This window comes from Myotis nattereri (assembly GCF_964212035.1).
Source record: "Myotis nattereri genome assembly, chromosome: 2".
In the NCBI taxonomy this organism is placed as follows: Eukaryota; Metazoa; Chordata; class Mammalia; order Chiroptera; family Vespertilionidae; genus Myotis; species Myotis nattereri.
The window spans coordinates 180,875,460-180,895,122 of NC_138076.1; the positions used below are offsets into that span (position 1 = coordinate 180,875,460).

The following is a 19,663-nucleotide window of genomic DNA, read 5'->3' on the forward strand; positions in this document are numbered from 1 at the left end:
ACTCAAAATACTTCAAATCAAGCCCAAAGCAGTTTGTTATTCACGTAACACAGTTCTTACACATATCAATACACAGTGAGTTCACAGAACAGGAATCTTTTCTTTGCTTCTTTCTTTTCTTTTCCTTTTGTTCCTTTTCTAACTTACAACTTTCATTTCTTTGGTCATTTAAGAATGATTTGATTACACAATAGCAAAATCCCCATTATATATATATATATATATATATATATATATATATATATATATATTATTCTGATTATTATCAAGCTTATTGCCATGTCAGTTCTTACTGGTTGCATTATTTAGAAAAAGCAAGCCCATCAGCTAAAGTATTTTGCTATTTGAAATACCCTGTGAATCTCTTGTAAAGCATAGAGCACCTTAGTAATGTGTAGAATTCTAATTTTTGAATATAAAAATCTGTAGTGTTTATTATAAAACATTGTTAAAGGTATTCAGTGTGTGCTTCCAGTGGTGCTGAATTCTTAGGAATTAACTTTAAAGCACTAGTTTTTCACTCTTTAAAGAATAGCCTACAACATTTCAGATTCTCAGTCATTTTCTTCTTTATATAGAACACTGTCAAAATCAAAATGGATTCAATTATTGAGATTTTTAAAATCAAGACACAAAGTATTTTTCAGGTCCTCATCAGGATGCCTGGTGTTCTGTCCATGCCATTCTTGTGCGCGATCAAACACCTGCTCCGGAGCCTTATCTTCTAATCCCTCCAATGTGCCTTCTTGGCCTGAGCTAGTGTATAAGAAGGCCATTTTCAAATAGCAAGTCAATACATAAAAAGGTTTTACCATCTGTTAATCGGGTGTTTTATCTGGAGGACATAAAAGATCGTTATAATCCTCCACCTAATTGACTTAACGTTTTTCTTTTTATTTGGCTATTTTTTTCAAATACATTTGTTATTGATTTCAGAGAGGAAGGGAGAGAGAAAGAGAGAAGCATCAATGATGAGAAAGAATCATTGATCGGCTGCCTCCTGTGCGCTCCCCACTGGGGATCTAGCCCGTAACCAGGCATGAATCCTGACTGGGAATCTGAACTGTGACCTCCTGGTTCATAGGTCGATGCTCAACCACTGAGCCACACCTGCCAGGCTTATCAGGGTATTTACACTGTGTAGAAATCAACACTATTATCACCATCAGTAGAAATATTCATCTATATTCTAAGGCAAACAAGAAAATGTTTTTCTTTTGGGTAGAATTTTATAATTAGTAAAGTTTATAAGCAACGTGGAAAAGCAACTTGAACTCAATTATTATCTTGAATTTCAACAGAGCATAATAAGAGAAAAAGTTTTTGGTAACATTCATGGTGCATGAATTTGCATTCTGAGCTCCTTCCTTAAAACACTGACATTGTTCCAAATTTAATAATAGCAATAATAAGAGAGAAAAGTCTCCCTACATAGGGAATTTGTGCTCTTTTATGTCAGTAACTTAAAAACAAAAACTACCCTTCAAGTCAATGTGCAAATGCTCAATCAAATAAGGCCTTCCAAACGTTTTAATCTCTAGGTTTCACTGTGCATACAAATCAATAATAGGATTGCATATCAAATACAGTTTCGTGAATGAAACACATGGGCATTACCCAATCCTCCTCAAAAGTACTTAGCTGCCAAGAGAGACACTTCACAACCTATCACAAATGTGCTATTTGTATAACCATTCCTGTTACAAATGCTCTTGTGTTTGTTTAAATGAGTATATTTAACCTGCGCTATTAATTAAAATTGTTTTCTCCCTTATAAAGCGTGGCTTTCAGGAGAAACCATCTTTAAGCCTCTTCTCTGTGAGAGTCACGTCTCCTAACACCGACTGTGCTGCCTAAGTTCAGCTAGGGCTTGTTAAATAGACTTCTGAGCATAATTATAATGAACAATTAGCTTGAAATTGGTTTTAATGATTTGTTTTAGATGATAGAATAGAAGCGTAATGTGATTATTGTAAGCCTTCTACATCATTAAGAATACAACTACAACCAACTTTCAATTATGGAGACGCAGACAATCACCTGAAGCATTTAGTAAGTGATCTACTTACAGAGCCGAACACAGGCAGCTGAGAGAAAAGGCTGCTGCCCCAGCCCAGGTGTTCATAATTATTGAACAAAAGTCTCTTCCTTTTCTATTCTGCTCCTCTAACTTGTTTCACGCCTCAAAGACATCTCTGCCATGGAAAATAGAGATAGCCGATCGGCTCTTTCCCTGGCCCCTGCCTTTCTCCAAGGCATAGTGAGGACGTCCAGGTGGGAGGAAGGAGGCCTGGAAAAGACTCTACAAAATTGAGCATGTGGGCCTGAAATGGCAATTTGCACCTCCAAACTAGACTAACAGGAAAGAAGAGTATACAAGTAATGGGTAAAATGAATATAAGGAATAAACTCCAGGCTGTGAAGATAAATCTATGCTAGCCTTTCCCCACTCAGTGTCCCTTTACTGTCCCAACGTCAATTTGGATCTCATTTTTTCTCATAAGGATTTGTAAAAAATACTATAGAAAACTTGAAGAAATGCTCTTTCATTTTCTGAAAAATATAAAAATATTCATTTAGAACCGTGAATACTAGTTATGGTCAGAGTTTTTACTCTCTCTTCTTTTTCTTTCGTTTCTCTTTTAACCTCAGCTAGTCAGTGTGCTGTTTTTCTCTCCCACCTTTGAGCAAGAGTGTTAGACCTTTTGCTGCTGGCCTTGGGAAGCTGTGAGGGAGTACATCCTGTCGCCCACATAAAAGACCTGGTACCTGTGCTTCCACATCACAAAGCAGGCCAGTAGGCACACAAGGCCACACACCAAGTTAAGAATCATCTGGGTGAGTAAGAACACTTTGAAAGTGAAAGTGATGCTGGTACAGTCCGTCACATCCCGGTACACAAAGGTCCTGCTGAGAGGCTCGGAGGTGGGCACTTTGCAGTGGCAGGCGTCGAGTGCGGGCCCACAGGTAACCCGGCTGAGCAGTGAATAGTGGTGGGCAGCAAACGCCGCGGCCAGCACACAGACCATCAAGCCCAGGGCGCTCAGCAAAAAGTACAGTAGCTGCAAGAAAGCAGAAGAAAACCTTTCTGATTACAAAGTACATTGAGTGGCTCTTGAGAAAGCTAATGAATAAAAGCCGTTGTTTTTTTTCTTTTCTCCCAGGAAGGTCCCAGATGGAGGAGCTATCGCTCCTCAGAAACTAGCACCCAAGACATGGAAGTGGCTCCACATTTGTCAGTGAGCAATCCTTAAATGCTCATCGTATTTTCGTTTGTCATACAGATGTTGGGCGCTATCCATGAACGGAGCTGAGGATATTAGCTCGACTGTGGATGTTTGTGTGTGGGTGTAGCAAGCAGCTTCGATGAATCCCAAACACAAGAGGCATCTCTAAACGGCGTGCTGTGCTTGTTTTGACCTCAAGAACTGCTGATGTAACAACTGAAACAAGACAAGAAAGTAAAGAACAAATTTCTGCAATGTAAATTCTGTGTTGGCCAAAATTGGCAATAATTGGTGAACTAGCAACACAGGTTAACAGAAAAGATTATGTTTGATGCAACAATTGCCAAACTGTGTCCAGGAAGAGCAGGATCCCCAATAAGCAGTTGCAGGGAGAAAAAAAAATATATGGCAGGTGACTTGGTGTCAGCTTCATCACCTACAAGTCTCATCCCAGATCCAGCTATGTAGCTCCTGAGCATGAAAATAAACTCTAAACCTTCCCTCCGCCACCAAGGTTGAACATTGTCGACCTACATGTTAGCCTTGGAATGGAAATGTCAGGTTAAAGCTCTAACTCTGCTGCTAAAGAAACCTGGAATGTCTGAACAATTCAAACATTTAGCTTACACCTAAAGTATTTTGGTCAAAACCGTGAGTGCTCATTGACAGGGCCACAATAGAAACCATTTTACAGAACAAGAAATGTCCTTGTGATTGATCTCCTTAACTGGACACATTTCTCTAACCCAGGGGTGGGCAAACTTTTTGACTCGAGGGCCAAAATGGGTTCTTAAACTGGACCGGAGGGCCGGAACAAAAGCATGGATGGAGCGTTTGTGTGAACTAATATAAATTCAAAGTAAACATCATTACATAAAAGGGTATGGTCTTTTTTTATTTTTAGTTTTATTCATTTCAAACGGGCAGGATCCGGCCCACAGGCCATAGTTTGTCCACGGCTGCTCTAAATGGTCCTGTCTATCAAGGCTCTAAATAAGGAAAAGAGTCCCTAGCCTTTGGGACTAGTATATTCAACAGAGTGCAAGATTTATATTACTACTAGAGGCCCGGTGCATGGATTCGTCACCGGTGAGGTCCCTCAGCCTGGCCTGTGGGGATCGGGCCAAAACCAGCTCTCTGGCATCCCCTGAGGGGTCCTGGATTGCAAGAGGGCAGTTCTTGGGTGACACACCCCAGAATCAGGCTCCCTTCTCTCTAGTTCTGGGTGTGTCACCAGAGAACCGCAGCTGCCAAGTCATCACAGCTAGGCAGCTCCTGCATTGAGCGTCTGCCCCCTGGTGGTCATTGCGCATCATAGTTACTGGCCCATTGGATGGTCAAACCATCAGACGGTCACTTAGGCTTTTATATATATAGACTAGAGGCCCGGTGCAAGAAATTCATGCATGGGAAGGTGTCCCTCAGGCCGGCCTGCACCCTCTCCAATCAGGGACCTATTGAGGGATGTCCGACTGCTGGTTTAGGCCTGATCCCACACGGGCCTAAACCTGCAATTGGACACCCCTCCCACAGTCCAGGACTGCTGGCTCCTAACTGCTTACCTTCCTGCCTGCCTGCTTGCCCCTAACCACTTCTGCCTGCAAGCCTGATCACCCCCTAACTGCTCCCCTGCCAGCCTGATTGACGCCTAACTGCTCCCCTGCTGGCCTGATCGCCCCCAACTGCTCTCCCCTGCTGGCCTGATTGCCCCCAACTGCCATGCCTTGCAGGCCTAGTCATCCCCAACTGCTCTCCCCTGCAGGCCTGATGGCGTCCAACTGCCCTCACCTGCCGGCCTGATCTCACCCCCAACTGCCCTCCCCTGAAGGTCTGGTCACCCCCAAATTCCCTCCCCTGCAAGCCTGATCGCCCCCAACTGCCCTCCCCTGCAGGCCTGATCACCCCCAACTGCCCTCCCCTGCCGGCCTGGTTGTCCCTAACTGCCCTCCCCTGCAGGCTTGGTCCCCCCCTCCCCCAACTAACCTCCCCTGCTGGCCTGTTTTCCCCCAGCTGCCCTCCCCTGCCAGCCATCTTGTGACAACTTTGTAAGATGCCACCTAGGCTTTTATTATACAGGATAGTTAAAAGTTGCTCCTTACAAGGAGCAGTTCCAGTGAATGTGAACTCCCAAAAGTAAAGTTAGTTCCAATCATGTCTAGGTTCAGAATAAAGTAGCTCTGAAAAGATTATGCCCCCCCCCTCCAACTATATGTAATTCAAATAAAAACATATATCTATGATTATAAAATATGTGTACAAAAGTCCTTCAAATGAGTGATTTTTCCACACATTGACAATTTCAAACGTTTCTAAGTCTTAAAGACAGAATATTTAGCCCTGGCCAGTGTGGCTCAGTTGGTTGAACATTGTCCCATCTACCAAAAGGCTGCTGGTTTGATTCCCCAATCAAGGCACATGCCTAGGTTGTGGGATCTGTCCCCATTACGAGGCATGCAGGAAGCAGCCGATAGAAGTTTCTCTCTCACATCGATGTTTCTTTTTCTCTCCCCCCTCTCCCTTTCTCTCTCTCTAAAATCAATAAAAACATATTTTTTAAAAAGATAGACTATTTAAAATGTTATTTTTACTCTGAGCGGTGTGTGTGTGTGTGTGTGTGTGTGTGTACATGCATGGATGCACATGTAATTGCTGGTGCCCTAAGCATGTGTCTGTTTTGCCTGGCAGCTTGACTGTACATCTGGTTTGCCTTGATTGTACACTTGATTGTACACTTGAACAGGAAGACAGTGGAACTGGTTAATACCATTTTGTCTTAAAATGGACAGCCAAGGATTGCATGAATTCGTTGGATCCTCTCATCAAAGTTATCTTAACCATGCACACTATTTCTAGTTTTCAAATCATTTGAAGGATTACCAAAAATAATCCACGTTTCTTCACCTGTGAAACAGTTTATTGAAACATCTTACATCTCAGGCATATAACAAGAGTAATTTATACTCAACACATTTATTCTCCCTTGGATAAAGGGAGCCAGATAAATACAAAATGGCACCTCACAAAATTTAAGAAGGAAATAGTTAATTTGTGTTATTAAATGCCATTGCCTTGGTCCTATCCCCAAAATTTTCAGTGGTTATATATCCTCCCATCACTGGCACACTTAGGCTAAAAAGTGCAGGTTTATTTTGAGGGATCATTGGGGCAGAATATTTGAAATATTCTGGGTTGTTCTAGAATATTCAGGCTTGATGACTGACTTCAAATTCTTGGTGCCGAGAGCCAAATTAAATTGCACTGGCCATGTTGTATGTGTGCGCGCACCCATTGTGGCTGCCTTTCCAATGCAGCCCACACAGAACTTGGAATTATTTGCTCTGGGAACATGGGTACATCTACGACTTTACCAGCAGGGAAGGCTCAAATTAAAGAGATAATCTTCCACCTGAGGGTCATATACTTAGTAGAATGGCCCAAAATTGAGTTGTCTCTACATATTTTATTGCCATTAATGGATGGAACTGGAGGAGGGAGGGTTGTCTTATAATAGCCTTTCTATCTCCAACACACACACACACACACACACACACACACACACACATCCTTAGTAGATTTCTACAGCATTTACTGGGGCAATATCTAGAATTAATGATGATAATCCCTTATTCTCAATCTATAAGTAATTGAAATAATTGCAAAAATATTATTGCCTTCATAATCATCACAAAAATTCATTTGTTAAAATGAGAATTGTGTCTATTTTTTTAAAAGATGACCTTTGGCACAGAGATCAAAAGATTTGCCCAAGACATTTAATACATGTACAGCAGTGTTTGGTGATGGCTAGGTGCATGGACCAGGGCACCAAACTGCCTTGAGTTCAAACCCCGGTTCTCCCCTCACTGGCTATGGACCTTGGACACATGAAACAATCCCAGGTGTACCTCGGCTTCTTCCTTTGTAAACTTGGGATGATGATCATAATAACTTCACAGGATTATTATAAGGATCAAAAGAGCTGGTATCTGTAAAGAGCTTAGAACAGTGTCTGGTGCATAGTAGCACTATTTAAGTATTTGTGAAAGAAATAAACAAATTAGTAGAGATGTAAGCAGCTGTCAGATCTCAGGACTCTTGGGCCATCAACCCTACTGGCTTTGTCTTATTCTCTGCCCTGTGGGAGGAACAGTGCAAACTGAGCTTATAGAAAGAATGTAAACATTTAAACGCGGAGATTGCTCAGTTTTAATTGAGCATCTCAAATGTGCCCGCAGCCTGGGAGAGCACAAACCCTGGTCAGCGGTGCACAACTCACACGTTGGAATTCTGCTTCTCCCACTCCGTGAAAGCATCGGCCAAGTAAACAAACAGGAGTGAGCCACAGCATCAAGTTTCTTATCCATCTTAACACATAAATGAATACTTGATCCCCCAAAGCCTGCGGGCTACATCTGCAGCGCTGTGGCATTTTTCCTTCGTGGCTTTAGCTCATCTGACAGTAACAAGCTTCTGGGTTAGAATCTGTAGTTTAAAATCAAGTGGCTTGTTTTACCTACCCAGCAGGAATCAACTATCAATGAAAGTGTTTACGATGACCTCGGGAATGCGAGCAAATAGCTTTTGCTAAAAGCCCCAGGCTGGGGACGCTTTAGTCTGCGGGTGTGCGTCTGGCGCTGGGCAGCGGGCCGGATGGAGGCGCGGTGGCCCTGGGCGCTTATGTAACCCAGCCCCCTGCGCCGCCGCTCCTCGCGCTGCTGCCTCTAATTGGTACCCGGCTGCAGCTTCAACGTTTGGGAATTACAGGAAGAGGGAGTTTGGGCTTCGTTTTAATTAGCTTCCCGGGTGGCAGGCATGGGAAGGCCCCTCTACAGCATGCTGCGCAGGAGGCGGCAGCTGCAGCCCAGGGGCCTCCTGGATGAGGGCAGGAGGCAATTGCGCCTTAAACGCCCTTGTGGGAATGTGGCCCGCCGAGCTCCTGCAAGCACATGAATCAGACATGTTTCTGAAAATCCTCAAGGTGAGCCCCTAGAAAGCCAGTCACCAGGAGCCGCAGGAGGCCCAGTCCACGAGGGAATGGCCTGCCAAGACCAGGGGCCCGCGGGAGAGAGAAAGAACATGATGATGGCATCCAGGGTGTGCCAAAGGGCCTCTGGAGAAGACTGTACCAGCTTGACACGAAAAAACAAGCTCCGTGGCTATTGTATCTTTAAAAAAGTGTGTGTGTGTGTGTGTGTGTGTGTGTGTGTGTGCAGGCTATACCAAGGCACCAGGGTCTTCAACAGGAGGAAATAAATTCTCAAAGCTAAGGCCCGGTTTTCAATGCGGGGGGGGCACTAAAATGTGGTTATGCCAGTGAGAAGCACCACAGGAAAGATGTATGTCATTCCTGCCCCCACCCCCCACCAAATGGTGGAAGAAGCACAAGGGACGTCTGCTGTAACCTGTCGTGGCTTTGGAAAACCTTGAGATTGACTGAAGTTCGTTTTCTAACTGAAGATAAGATAGCGGGCATCTTAGAGAGCTGGCAGGAAGCATCACTAAAGGTCACCTGCAGGAGAAAAGGGCCCCAGTGTTTGTCAGTGTCTGTCACAGGTGGGGGAAAAAGACAGCTAATGAGAGGTTCCTAGTGGGGAATTCTCAACCTGGCTGACATTGGCAGTGACATTTTTTTGCCCTTGCTCCTTATTTTACCTGCAGATGTTGAGAAGGCTTTGGAGGACTCTGTGAAGCTGATGCTTTTGCCTCTGCTGTTTCTAGGATCATCTGGGGAGGAATGAGGGCCTTTCACACACTATGATGAATCCAGGTTAGAGCATTTTCTACCTGGTGGATGAAGTCCCTGTAATTTAGCAGGCCATTTCTTACGAGGCTGTCTGGCTTTTTGCTTTTTTTAAAAAAATCATCACCAAGCCTTGCCTTACAAAAAAATAAACATGGATTAATGCCTGCTTTATCTGGCCTTCTTTTAGGAACACCCTCAGAAAAAGTAAAATTTCTAATTGTAGGCATATCCACCAAGATTATTTTTAAATAGCATCCATTAAATTTTTTAATTAGAAAAGTGATGTCTAACTGGAGGACATTTCAAAATTAGAGAAAAAAACTACAAAAATGCAGCTATCACCCCACCACTCACAGACAACAATTTTTTAAAGCACATAAGAGCTCATTTCTTTCTGTAGGATCATACTGTACAATTTGTGTGGCCTGTTTTTGCAGTTAATATGATGTGAACTTTTTTATTCAAATAACTACTCGTTTCAACATATATGTACATATATATCAACACACTGCTTTTTTTATGCCAACAGCACCAATTATACTAGAATATACTATCATCTTATTTGCTGCACCTTTGTAATTTCCACATAATATAGTTAACTTACTCTTATGCCTTATGCTTTCTTGTTTTAGTGGACAAAGGAGTATCCCGTTTTTATGTATTTTCTTGTAGAAGAAAAGTAAACGTGATGTGAGTGGACCAAAAAAATTACAGAAAGCTTTTTTGTGCTCTGCTATAGCAGTTGAAAGAAAATGTAGGGATTGGATTTCTACTCACTCTGGTTGCTGAGTTGGGTGTTTATCTTCCTCAACTCTGGAAGTGTGTGTGTATGATTCCTTTTAGAGTAGATTCTATGTGCAGTGGAAATGCCGGGTATTTGAACCGGCTCCAACCGAGCACACTGTCTCTAACAGAGAAAAACTACATGCACAGGTAAGACACACACATACTTGCTAAACCGTGCACATCCCAACTCCCTGTCTCCTTTGCCCCCAGACTCTTGGCACAGATCATTTGGATGCACCCAATGTACTTTTTCTATTTTAGTGATCCTGCCTACAAGAGGAAGTACACTTAGACGGTTTTGTTATTAAAACATTTGAAATAACCCCCAAGATATGGAAGAGGGCACTGATATGGGCATCTTTTCCCTGGCAAAAGCGTTTTGTGGAACTGGTGAATTTTCAATATTCCTTTTAAGGGCACTGAAAGGCAGACTTCATATGCCAACTCAGTTCATGGAAATTACGACTTAAAAAAAATTAGCATTACATTTGGAGTCTGGATCAATGCCCTCCTAAAACATTTTTTGGCCTGCCTAAAAATGCAATTTCTGGGATAATCAGATATGCAACCCCTTAAAAAGCACTCCTTTATTTTGTACTTGGGTTTCTTTCTATGTGACAATAAAAGGAAAAGAAAAATGACAACTTACTTTCATAACAAACTGGATACATGTCTGTTCGTCAACTTGATATGAGACACAAAGCATGAACAAACCAAGATAGGCCACTAAGCAGACCTGCAATGGAAAACAGGGAGAAAGGATGTTATCAGGGCGGACCGTGCATTCGAACAGCATCAGTCGCAGTGTCTTCCACCAGAAACGTCCTTCTGAGCCAGGTGTGCATTTCATTTACTTATCTTTACTTACTATTTTTCTCAGCTTGTGGAATTGAGTTTTTAAAATAGTAAAATCAGTTTAGCCAGGATGTATTAAATCCTTTTGATGTGTCTGGGGCTATACAAAGTCCTTCAGAGTATCCAATGATGAATACAAGTTCCTCAACCTCAATAAGTGTCCAGTCCAATCCAGGCCAAGATAAGTGACACACTATTCTGGAGCAGGGCATTATATGTCAGATGCTTTTTGTCCAGAGATGGACAAAAAGAGGAAAAAAATAACACTGAGTTGGGCAATTCGAAAAGGCGTCACTAAAGAGGTAGATTTGAAATGGGCCTTGAAAGGGATGATCATAATCATGATCACTAGCCTTTACTGAATACTGACTTTGTGCTGGGCTCTCCTAAGGACTTTGTATGGGTTTCTTCACAGCATTATCACAATCCCCTCTTAAGTAGGTGCTAATCGTCCTATCATAAACAAAGAAACAGAAGCACAAAGCTAGTTAATAATGGAGCCAGCACTACTCCAGGTAGCTGGAGCGAAACAGCATGAGCAATAGTACAGAGGCGGGATCTCACAAATTATGCGGAAAGAACAGCCAACATGTATCCAAAGTTGAAATAACAAATATATAGAGCTCCCTGGAAAAAATAAAAGACTAAAACATGGAACCATCAGAAAAGGTAGGTTAAAAATCTGGTGTTGTAAGATTAATTTAGTAAGCAGTGGGGCTCCCTGGAAAACTTTTGAGCAGGAGAATGACATTATTCAAGACATGTTTTAGGAAAATAAGCAGTGGTGTCGTGTCAGGTGGGTTAGCAGTGAGAACATCAGGATATTATTTTACCAATTGAAGCAAGATTAATATGCCAGGTGGGCCAGGGCTCAGAGGGTGGCAGGCAAAGTCAGAGAAAGAGGTGGAAAGGAAAAATGTAGCAAAAGCAGAAGCTATACATCTTGGCTATCGCATGTCAGGGAGGACCCTGGAGAGGGAGAAACGAGGCGACTTCCAAGCTCTTGAGTGTCAGTGATGGAAAGAGAGGGGATGTGCCTGGATGGAAGATGGTTGGCAGGAGGAATGGCAATTTTGAGGAAAAAAAAGATACTCGACTGGTTAGTCAAACCAGATTTTCTTGTTACTGGAGCTTTTGAGACTATATTTTAGAGTTTCTAATCAATGCATATCTCTTCACACTCAATTTTGGAAACCCTAAAATGTTGCTAAGTTTTACTTTAAGATGGAAAATATAAGCAGCAGTACTGCATTTTCTGGTAAGTACAATTTTCCTAGAGACAGATGTTGGAAGGGTGACTGAGAGTCACCTAGCAAGTCATCAAATAACTAGTTCGGTGATATTCATAATCCCTGCCCCTAGGGCCTCCTCAAACCCTGGACCATTCCTGCTAGGGAGGCAGAGCTGTTGACTTACAAGCCAACATAGCATTTTAAGGTAACACCTCTATCCTATTCACCCTTGGATTGCAAACTCATTAAGTTGCTTGTGCCCTCATGGGTTCCCAAGTTGAGAGCTGTTTGAGTTTCTACTGGGCTGTGAGGCCAAAAGCCAAGCCTCTGTAGTAGAGGCATTGGCAAGGTTTTCCATCATTAGGACTAGCTGCATGGCTTAACAGCAGTAGATAGCATGCCCAGTGGAGAGACCCAGACTTAAAATATGTGAGCGTGGTATGGACTGGAGAAGTCCAGGTAGGAAGCAAAACAGACAGGACCACCGAGGCAGGCTTCCAGCAGAGGACTGGAAGATTTGGAAATTATAAGTGAAGTTGTTTGCGTAGCCCACATGGTGGGTGATGCTTTCAAGTCAGGGATGAAGTTCTTTCTCAAAACTCATTTTAAACATATATCTAACTGAGGTATACGTTTGATAAGGACTGGAAAGGCCTACTATGCATTCTCACATTAAGAATTTACAGAACAGAAACAATGGGGAAGAGATCCCCTTTTTGTTTATTAGCAATGAACAAGATGGAGGCTTCTAAACCCACTTCTACGGGGATTGTTAAATCCCTAAGCGCGAGCCTACGCTCCCTGGTAGTGTCTGTCTGTAGGTGCACATGGTCAGGCTCTCTCCCACATACCTGACTTTGTCCCTCGAGGCTGCTGTATGAAAGTTGGCAATTGCCAAGATTTCTTCTTTGTGTTTACGAGAGACACATCCCAATAATCAGTCTCACTGAGTAGCATCTTAGAAATCTGACTCTGTTCCTTGTTTGAACACATTTTCCCACTTCAGTAGGATCTACTTCATAGTCTTAACCTAGGCTGGTTTCCAGCAAGAGGTTGCACAGGAGCATGTGACCTCATTGCAGAGGACTTCACTTAGTCGATAGACTGAAGTTTTTTTGAGGACGTGCAGTAGCCAGGCCCTGTGCACAGCTCTGGGACCTGCGGTGAAAAGACAGTCTCAGCCTTCGATGAGCTTTCAGCCCCGTGGGAAAAGAGAGGAGAATAAAGTTACAATCCTGTGTGAGTGCTAGGACCCTGTCTGCTGGGATATACCGAAGGGGTGATTAACCCAAAGATAACTTGAGGAAGCTCCCAGGAGGAAGATGGGTTTTGAAGGCTAAGAAGAAATTAGCTGGGAGAAGGAGGTGAGGAAGAGTAGAGGGAGTTTACAGATGCAAAAGCATGGAGAAACACAGAACAAACATGCAAAGACTCCGACAGCTCCAGTTCAGAGGATAAGAGAAGAGACAGCAAAAATGTGCTCACAGAGATGGACAGGAAGTAGGACACAAAGGACTGTTAGTTCATTTCAAGCAGAGAAAGGATATGATCAACTCTGACTTTTAAAATGGTCCTTCTGGCTGAGAAGAATGGATTGGGAAAAGAAGACCTGCTAAGAGGCTGTTCATCTCTGGAGAAATGATGAGTTCCTGAGCTCGGGTAGCAATGGGGATAGAGAGTGGGTGTGCTTGAGTGACAGGCAGGAAGCAGAATACATAGGCTCTAAGGACTGACTAGATGTGAGGGCTGAAGGACAGGGAGGGGTCAGGTGGGTGCTGGCTACCTGACTTGAGCTGCCACGTGGCTGGTGTTGAAATTTAATAAGTCATGAGATTTTTCCCACTCCCAGTCTGCGGAGGAGCAGACTGGGAGTGGGAAATGATGATGCCACATGGACTCAAAGCTCAGCCACATGAGTCCAGAACTGTGGACCCATGTGTGCTGGAGACAAGCATTTGTTAGTCATCGGCATTCGGAAAGCAGCAGAAATCATCAGAAATGCTGCGCCATCCAGAGAGAGTCCAGTGAAAACAGAAAGGGCCAAGGGAGTTACCGAGTTATGGAGAACCTTTAACTCTTTTGCACAGAAAGCACCTCAAATACACGTCTTATAATCATGGTTGTACATCATGACATGTCTAAATATTATGAAACTGATCATCCTTTTGGATTTTTATTTTATTATTTTAAAATATGTTATGTATCAATTTTAGTGATAGAGAGGGAGAGGGAGAGAAACATCAATTGAGAGAGAAACATAGATAGGTTGCCTCCCACACCTGTAATCTGGGCATGTGCCCTGACTAGGAATTGAACCAGCTGACCTTTCGGTACATGGGATGATGCTCAACCAACTGAGCCACACCAGCCAAGGCTCCTTTTGGATTTTTTAAAGTTTCACTTCTAGGTCTTTGTATATGATATTTGCTATAAAGCCTGATTAATTCAACATTCTAGAATTTCTCAGCCTTCTGATAGGGCTCAATAGGATATAAGACAGTGATGGTGAACCTTTTGAGCTTGGCGTGTCAGCATTTTGAAAAACCCTAACTTAACTCTGGTGCCGTGTCACATATAGAAATTTTTTGATATCTGCAACCATAGTAAAACAAAGATTTATATTTTTGATATTTATTTTATATATTCAAATGCCATTTAACAAAGAAAAATCAACCAAAAAAAATGAGTTCGCATGTCAGAGGTATCATAGGTTCGCCATCACTGATATAGGAGGTGGCATTTCACTTTCTTACCTACAGCTTTGCATGATAAAACAACACCTCTTTATTTATTAAATACTTAAAAATGAAGTCTTTATGGCCGTGAGGAGGAAACCAGATTTCTCGCGCCACACTAAGGGTCTTGTTTCCTGAGCTGGCAGGGCGTGGGCGCACCAGGGAGACAGAGTGTTCTGGCTTCCCAGGCAGGGGAGGGGGAGCTCACGGTAATGAGCAGTGAGACTCGCCAGCCCTATCTGGAACGACATTCCTGGATTCTGGGCCAGGGCTTCCATTCGATATGGTGTGTGAGGCCCGTAGAACAGGAAAAAGGCAGTTATGTAAGGTTTTCAAGAAGGCATTTGTTGGGCCAGGCCTGGGGCAGACAGGTGGTGTCACTGATCGCAAAGCCATATATGAACTGGGTGACATCAGGAAAACCAGGGCTGAAGGAAGGGCCACTAGCCTTTAAGAGCTTGCTGTGATTTAGTTCCTGATCAGATGGATAATTATGTTGCTAAGAAAAGCTTGAAGTGCTTTTTAATAGAAAAGAGAAAATGACAATCGCCATCATTTTCAACCCATTTTTGGATGTACGTTTCTACAATTTGTTTAGGGTGAAAAGAAGAACTAAGTCTTGAATTCTGCTTCCTGTCTAAAGATATTCTTTGTCTGCTCAGAGGGAAGACTGCATTCTCTCTTGCGAGTTAGAAAGTTAACAGGGCTGAAATGTTCTCTGAATGTTAAACCCATCTCTAGATGTCTGAGTCCTGAGTCTTGTCACACACCGGATCTTGTCTGTTTTTGTTAAACAGCGGTGTCTTTTTGAAGGTTGGCGCTATGAGCAAAAGGTGAATGCTGGACCAGTGTGATGGAGATTTACCTACATATTATTTTTTCTTTCTCATTTTGGCCAAGCTAGAAGGTATCATCCTAAAACACTATGTGATATTTTGTGGTATTTACTTCTCTCGGTGTCTTATGTATTTATATTCTGGTCTTGTGACATTCACACAACCTCCAATTTATTTGTTTTCTCCTTTTCATTGTCGACAGAGCTGCTTGACAGGGCTATCTGGGGAATACAACCTTCCCTGGTCAAACGCCTTTGAAGGTTTCTCTCCTTTTTTTCTTCACCACCCCCCTCCCTGCCATGCGTTACCTGAAATGTGGCTCTATTTCTGTAAGTTAATGAACTTTTCATCTTTGTATTTAAAGTGTTTTCACTCAGTCGCTATCCTAACAAGATGAACTCTCTTCTCATGTCTGCACAGCCCACTGATGAACAGAGATACAGCGGAACTGTAAATGTTCCTCTGGATATTTCTCAAGAGCATTCCTCTGGATTTTCATCTGCTCAATAAAATTTAAGCTAGAATATTAGAAATCATTTTCAAGAAACCATAACTCTATTGCAAGCTGTCAACCGAATGCAGGCTCACTCAGGAGAACTGCTGATTAGCACACAGTGTGTTAGAGATTTAAACAATGTACAAAAGAACATTTCATGAGGATCTATTAAAGGATGCATATTGGATCAAGATTTCAGAAGGCTGGGAGAGAATATTTTAGCATAACTTAAGCATTTTTTACTGGATTCTCATTGCCACTGCCTGATGGCAAGACGAAGTCTAGGCCCCCGATTGGGAAACACTTGAAAGGCCTGGTACAAACTGGCCCTGTCCCCAGGATTTCTGAACCAGTAGGTCTGGGCTGGGCACCTACAATTTGCATTTCTAACAAGTTCTTGGGTAATGCTGATGCTGCTGGTCACGAGGCCACGCTCTGAGAACCACTAGTCTAAGCGAAAAACAGTCTCCTAAACGCTGACACCTGGTGTGAGGTCTATCGGAATGGTTAGGGGTCTAGAGCAATGGTCGGCAAACTCATTAGTCAACAGAGCCAAATATCAACAGTACAATGACTGAAATTTCTTTTGAGAGCCAAATTTTTTAAACTTAAACTATATAGGTAGGTACATTGTTACTAACTTAATTAGGGTACTCCTAAGGCTTAGGAAGAGCCACACTCAAGGGGCCAAAGAGCCGCATGTGGCTCGCGAGCCGCAGTTTGCCGACCACGGGTCTAGAGTGATTCACTGACCAGTGGAGTTTCCTATGGAAGAGTTGATTATAATAACAAGATGAAACAATAATAGTTTCCCCATCAAGAAATTTAGTCTTTGCCATTGTGGGAGTCCTTAAAATGGAGGGGAACTCTGTGTCTTCATTGCTACTTAAATATGACCTCGTTTCAGAGCCTGTAGCCTCCATGTGTCTGGTTGCTGGTTTGGGAAGCCTCTCTTGTCATCAGTTGGTGTGTGTGATGTGACACTCTGCTATAGCTGACAGGCATGGCTCACTCCACCCGGAGTCAAAGCAAAGCAATACCTCCAAAATGGCACCGCCTCTACAGAGGCATGCTGGGAAATGTTTAACCAGCAGCTGCAGGGGCAGGGGCTGATATCTGTGTTGTGGCTAATTTCAAGCTACCAATGTGAAGTCACTGCTCACAGAGTCAGGAAGAGATGTGCACAATCGGCTTTCACAAACTCATCAGAGATATTCTAGCACACTTCTGCACCTCCACCACATTTTCTGCCTCCTCTGAGGCCCTTCTCTTACAGAAGCCTCTGGTTGCCACGTGAGATTAGTATGTAATTACAAATTATAGTTTGTAATTTGTGTCCATAGGGGATTCCTTCCAAGACCCCCACTGAATGCCTGAAACTGTGGATAGCACCATGCCCTATATATACCATGTCTTTTCCTATACAGTGGGGCCTTGACTTACGAGTTTAATTCGTTCCGAGACCGAGCTTGTTAAGGAGCTCATTAAGGAGCTCGTTAACTCAAATTACTCTATCAACTCAATGCAAAAAATCGGCAGAGAGACAGCTGATATCTCAAAAAACTCGTTAGTCGGGACACTCGTAAGTCAAGACCCCACTGTACATGCATACTTTGTAAAGTTTAATTTGTCAATTAGGCACAGTAAGAAATGAACAATAATAACTAAAAATACAATAGAACAATTAAACAATATACTGTAATAATAGTTCTGTGAATGTGGTCTCTCTCTCCCTTCTCTCTCTCCTTCCCTCTCTCTCCCCCTCTCTCTCAGCCAACTAGCATGAATTTCTCTTTCCTTCACAATTTCATGGATAGAAGATTTGTTCTTACTGTAGATCACAGCAACCTCAGCATATGATTTTTGTCTTCCCTTATTAAGAACTTTCATGTTTTCACTTTAAAGGAATTATAGCTTCTCTTTGGCATATTTGAACTGCCAGCATCACTACTCTTGTGTTTTGGGGCCATTATTAAGTAAAATAAGGGTCACTTGCACACAAGTAATGCAATACCACAACAGTCAATCTGATAACCCAGACAGCTCCTAAGTGACTAATGGGTGGGGAGTGTCCGCAGCATGGAAACGCTGGACAAAGGGATGATTCACGTCCCAGGCAGAATGGAGTACAACAGCACGAGATTTCATCATTCTCTTCAGCACAGCACCCAATTTAAAACGTATGAATTGTTTATTTGGGGGATTTTACACAGAATATTTTCAGAATGGCATTGCCCGTGGGTAACTGGAACCATGGCAAATGAAACCACAGATAAGGGGGACTGCTGTATATGCCAGGAATTAACCTAAGCTCTCTGCAGAGTACCCCATTTGGCATTCACATAAATCCTATAAGGTAGTTGCTATTATTCACCCCATTTTGTAAGTGAGGAAACTAAAACTCAGAAAGGTTTTATGCTCTTAAGATCTCATAGCAAATACAGAGCTGATAGCTGTACCTGTCAAAGCACAGAGCCTACCTCCTAACCACTGCATGGCCTGGCTGCTTCCCTGGTGGGATTCTGACAGCACTGTGAGTGAAGTGAGAGCTGCAGAGGCTTGGAGAACTTTCCATCATCTGCTCCTCTCCTGTGCTGAGTGGCTTGAAGCCCACTCCTGAGACAGAGTGGAAAGAACAGTCCTTGAGGTCCAAACAAGTGTCTAAGCTGCATGAAGGTGGACACAGTCTTGGAGACTCAGTCTCTTCATATATAAAATGGAGAAAATAATACTTAGCTTATAATTTGTTTTAAGGATCATAAATAATGTGCCTGGAATTATAGTGGGCATTATTTTTTCCATCTCATATAACCTCAAACAGTGCTACTATAACTTACTCTGAAGTTTCAGCTGAAATAATACATATAAATGTAGGCCTCTATCACATCTTAGAAATAACCTCATTCTGTTCACTTAACAAATATTCATTATATACCTACCACAACATGCCAGGTACTCTTTGCAGCTCTGGAGATACGACAGTGAACAGAAGAGACAAAAATCACTACCTCCATAGGACCAATGCTTTAAAGTGGAGAGGCAGATCATCTATAATAATAAAAGCATACTATGCTAATTAGACCAGACGTCCTTCCAGACGACCTTCTGGACAAAAGCTGGGGCTGTGAGGGAAGCCCGGGTCCCAGGTTCCTGCTGGCAGCCAGGGGAAGGAAGGCCTACTCCTGCATGAATTTTGTGCACCAGGCCTCTAGTAAACATATAAGTCTATGTATGTCAGTTGTTGAGAAGGGCTTGGAGAACATGGCATTTATCATCGTAGCTTCTTTTTCCCCATAAATATGACATATAGTAATTAGGAAACTACAAACAATAAGTCTTTAAAGTGATATATTTCTCTTAAGAATTGGATTGGTAATGCCCAGCAACACCTTAAAAAAAAATATGGTGGCCCTAGCCAGTTTGGCTCAGTGGATAAAGTGTCAGCCTGTGGACTGAAGGGTCCCAGGTTTGATTCCAGTCAGAGCACATGCCCAGGTTGTTGGCTCGATCCTCAGTAGGAGACATGCAAGAAGCAGCCAATCAATGATACTCTCTCATCATTGATGTTTCTTTCTCTCTGTCCCTCTCCTTTCCTCTCTGAAATCAATAAAAATATATTTAAAAAAAATAAGATGGTGGACTCATGATTGTTTCTTAGGAGAGCCTTGCTGGTTCTGTTATTTTAACAACACATATCCACTATAAGTTATCTACGATCTCAGAGGTGCCATAAAAGATAACATACCTGCCCCA

General features: G+C 42.7%; 1 protein-coding gene across 2 annotated transcripts in view; it reads right to left on the reverse strand.

Moving 5' to 3' along the window:
- Positions 1-1,225: 1,225 nt before the first annotated feature.
- SSPN (sarcospan) overlaps positions 1,226-19,663 on the reverse strand; it is a gene marked incomplete at its 5' end in the record, with an annotated part of 49,304 nt that continues 30,866 nt past the window's right edge. For both annotated transcript variants that reach the window (XM_081084155.1, XM_081084154.1), the window contains 2 exons: positions 1,226-3,062; positions 10,406-10,492. In XM_081084155.1, the coding sequence (XP_080940281.1) occupies positions 2,697-3,062; positions 10,406-10,492 (453 nt within the window). In that variant the 3' untranslated portion in view covers positions 1,226-2,696. The remainder of the gene's footprint in view (positions 3,063-10,405; positions 10,493-19,663) is intronic.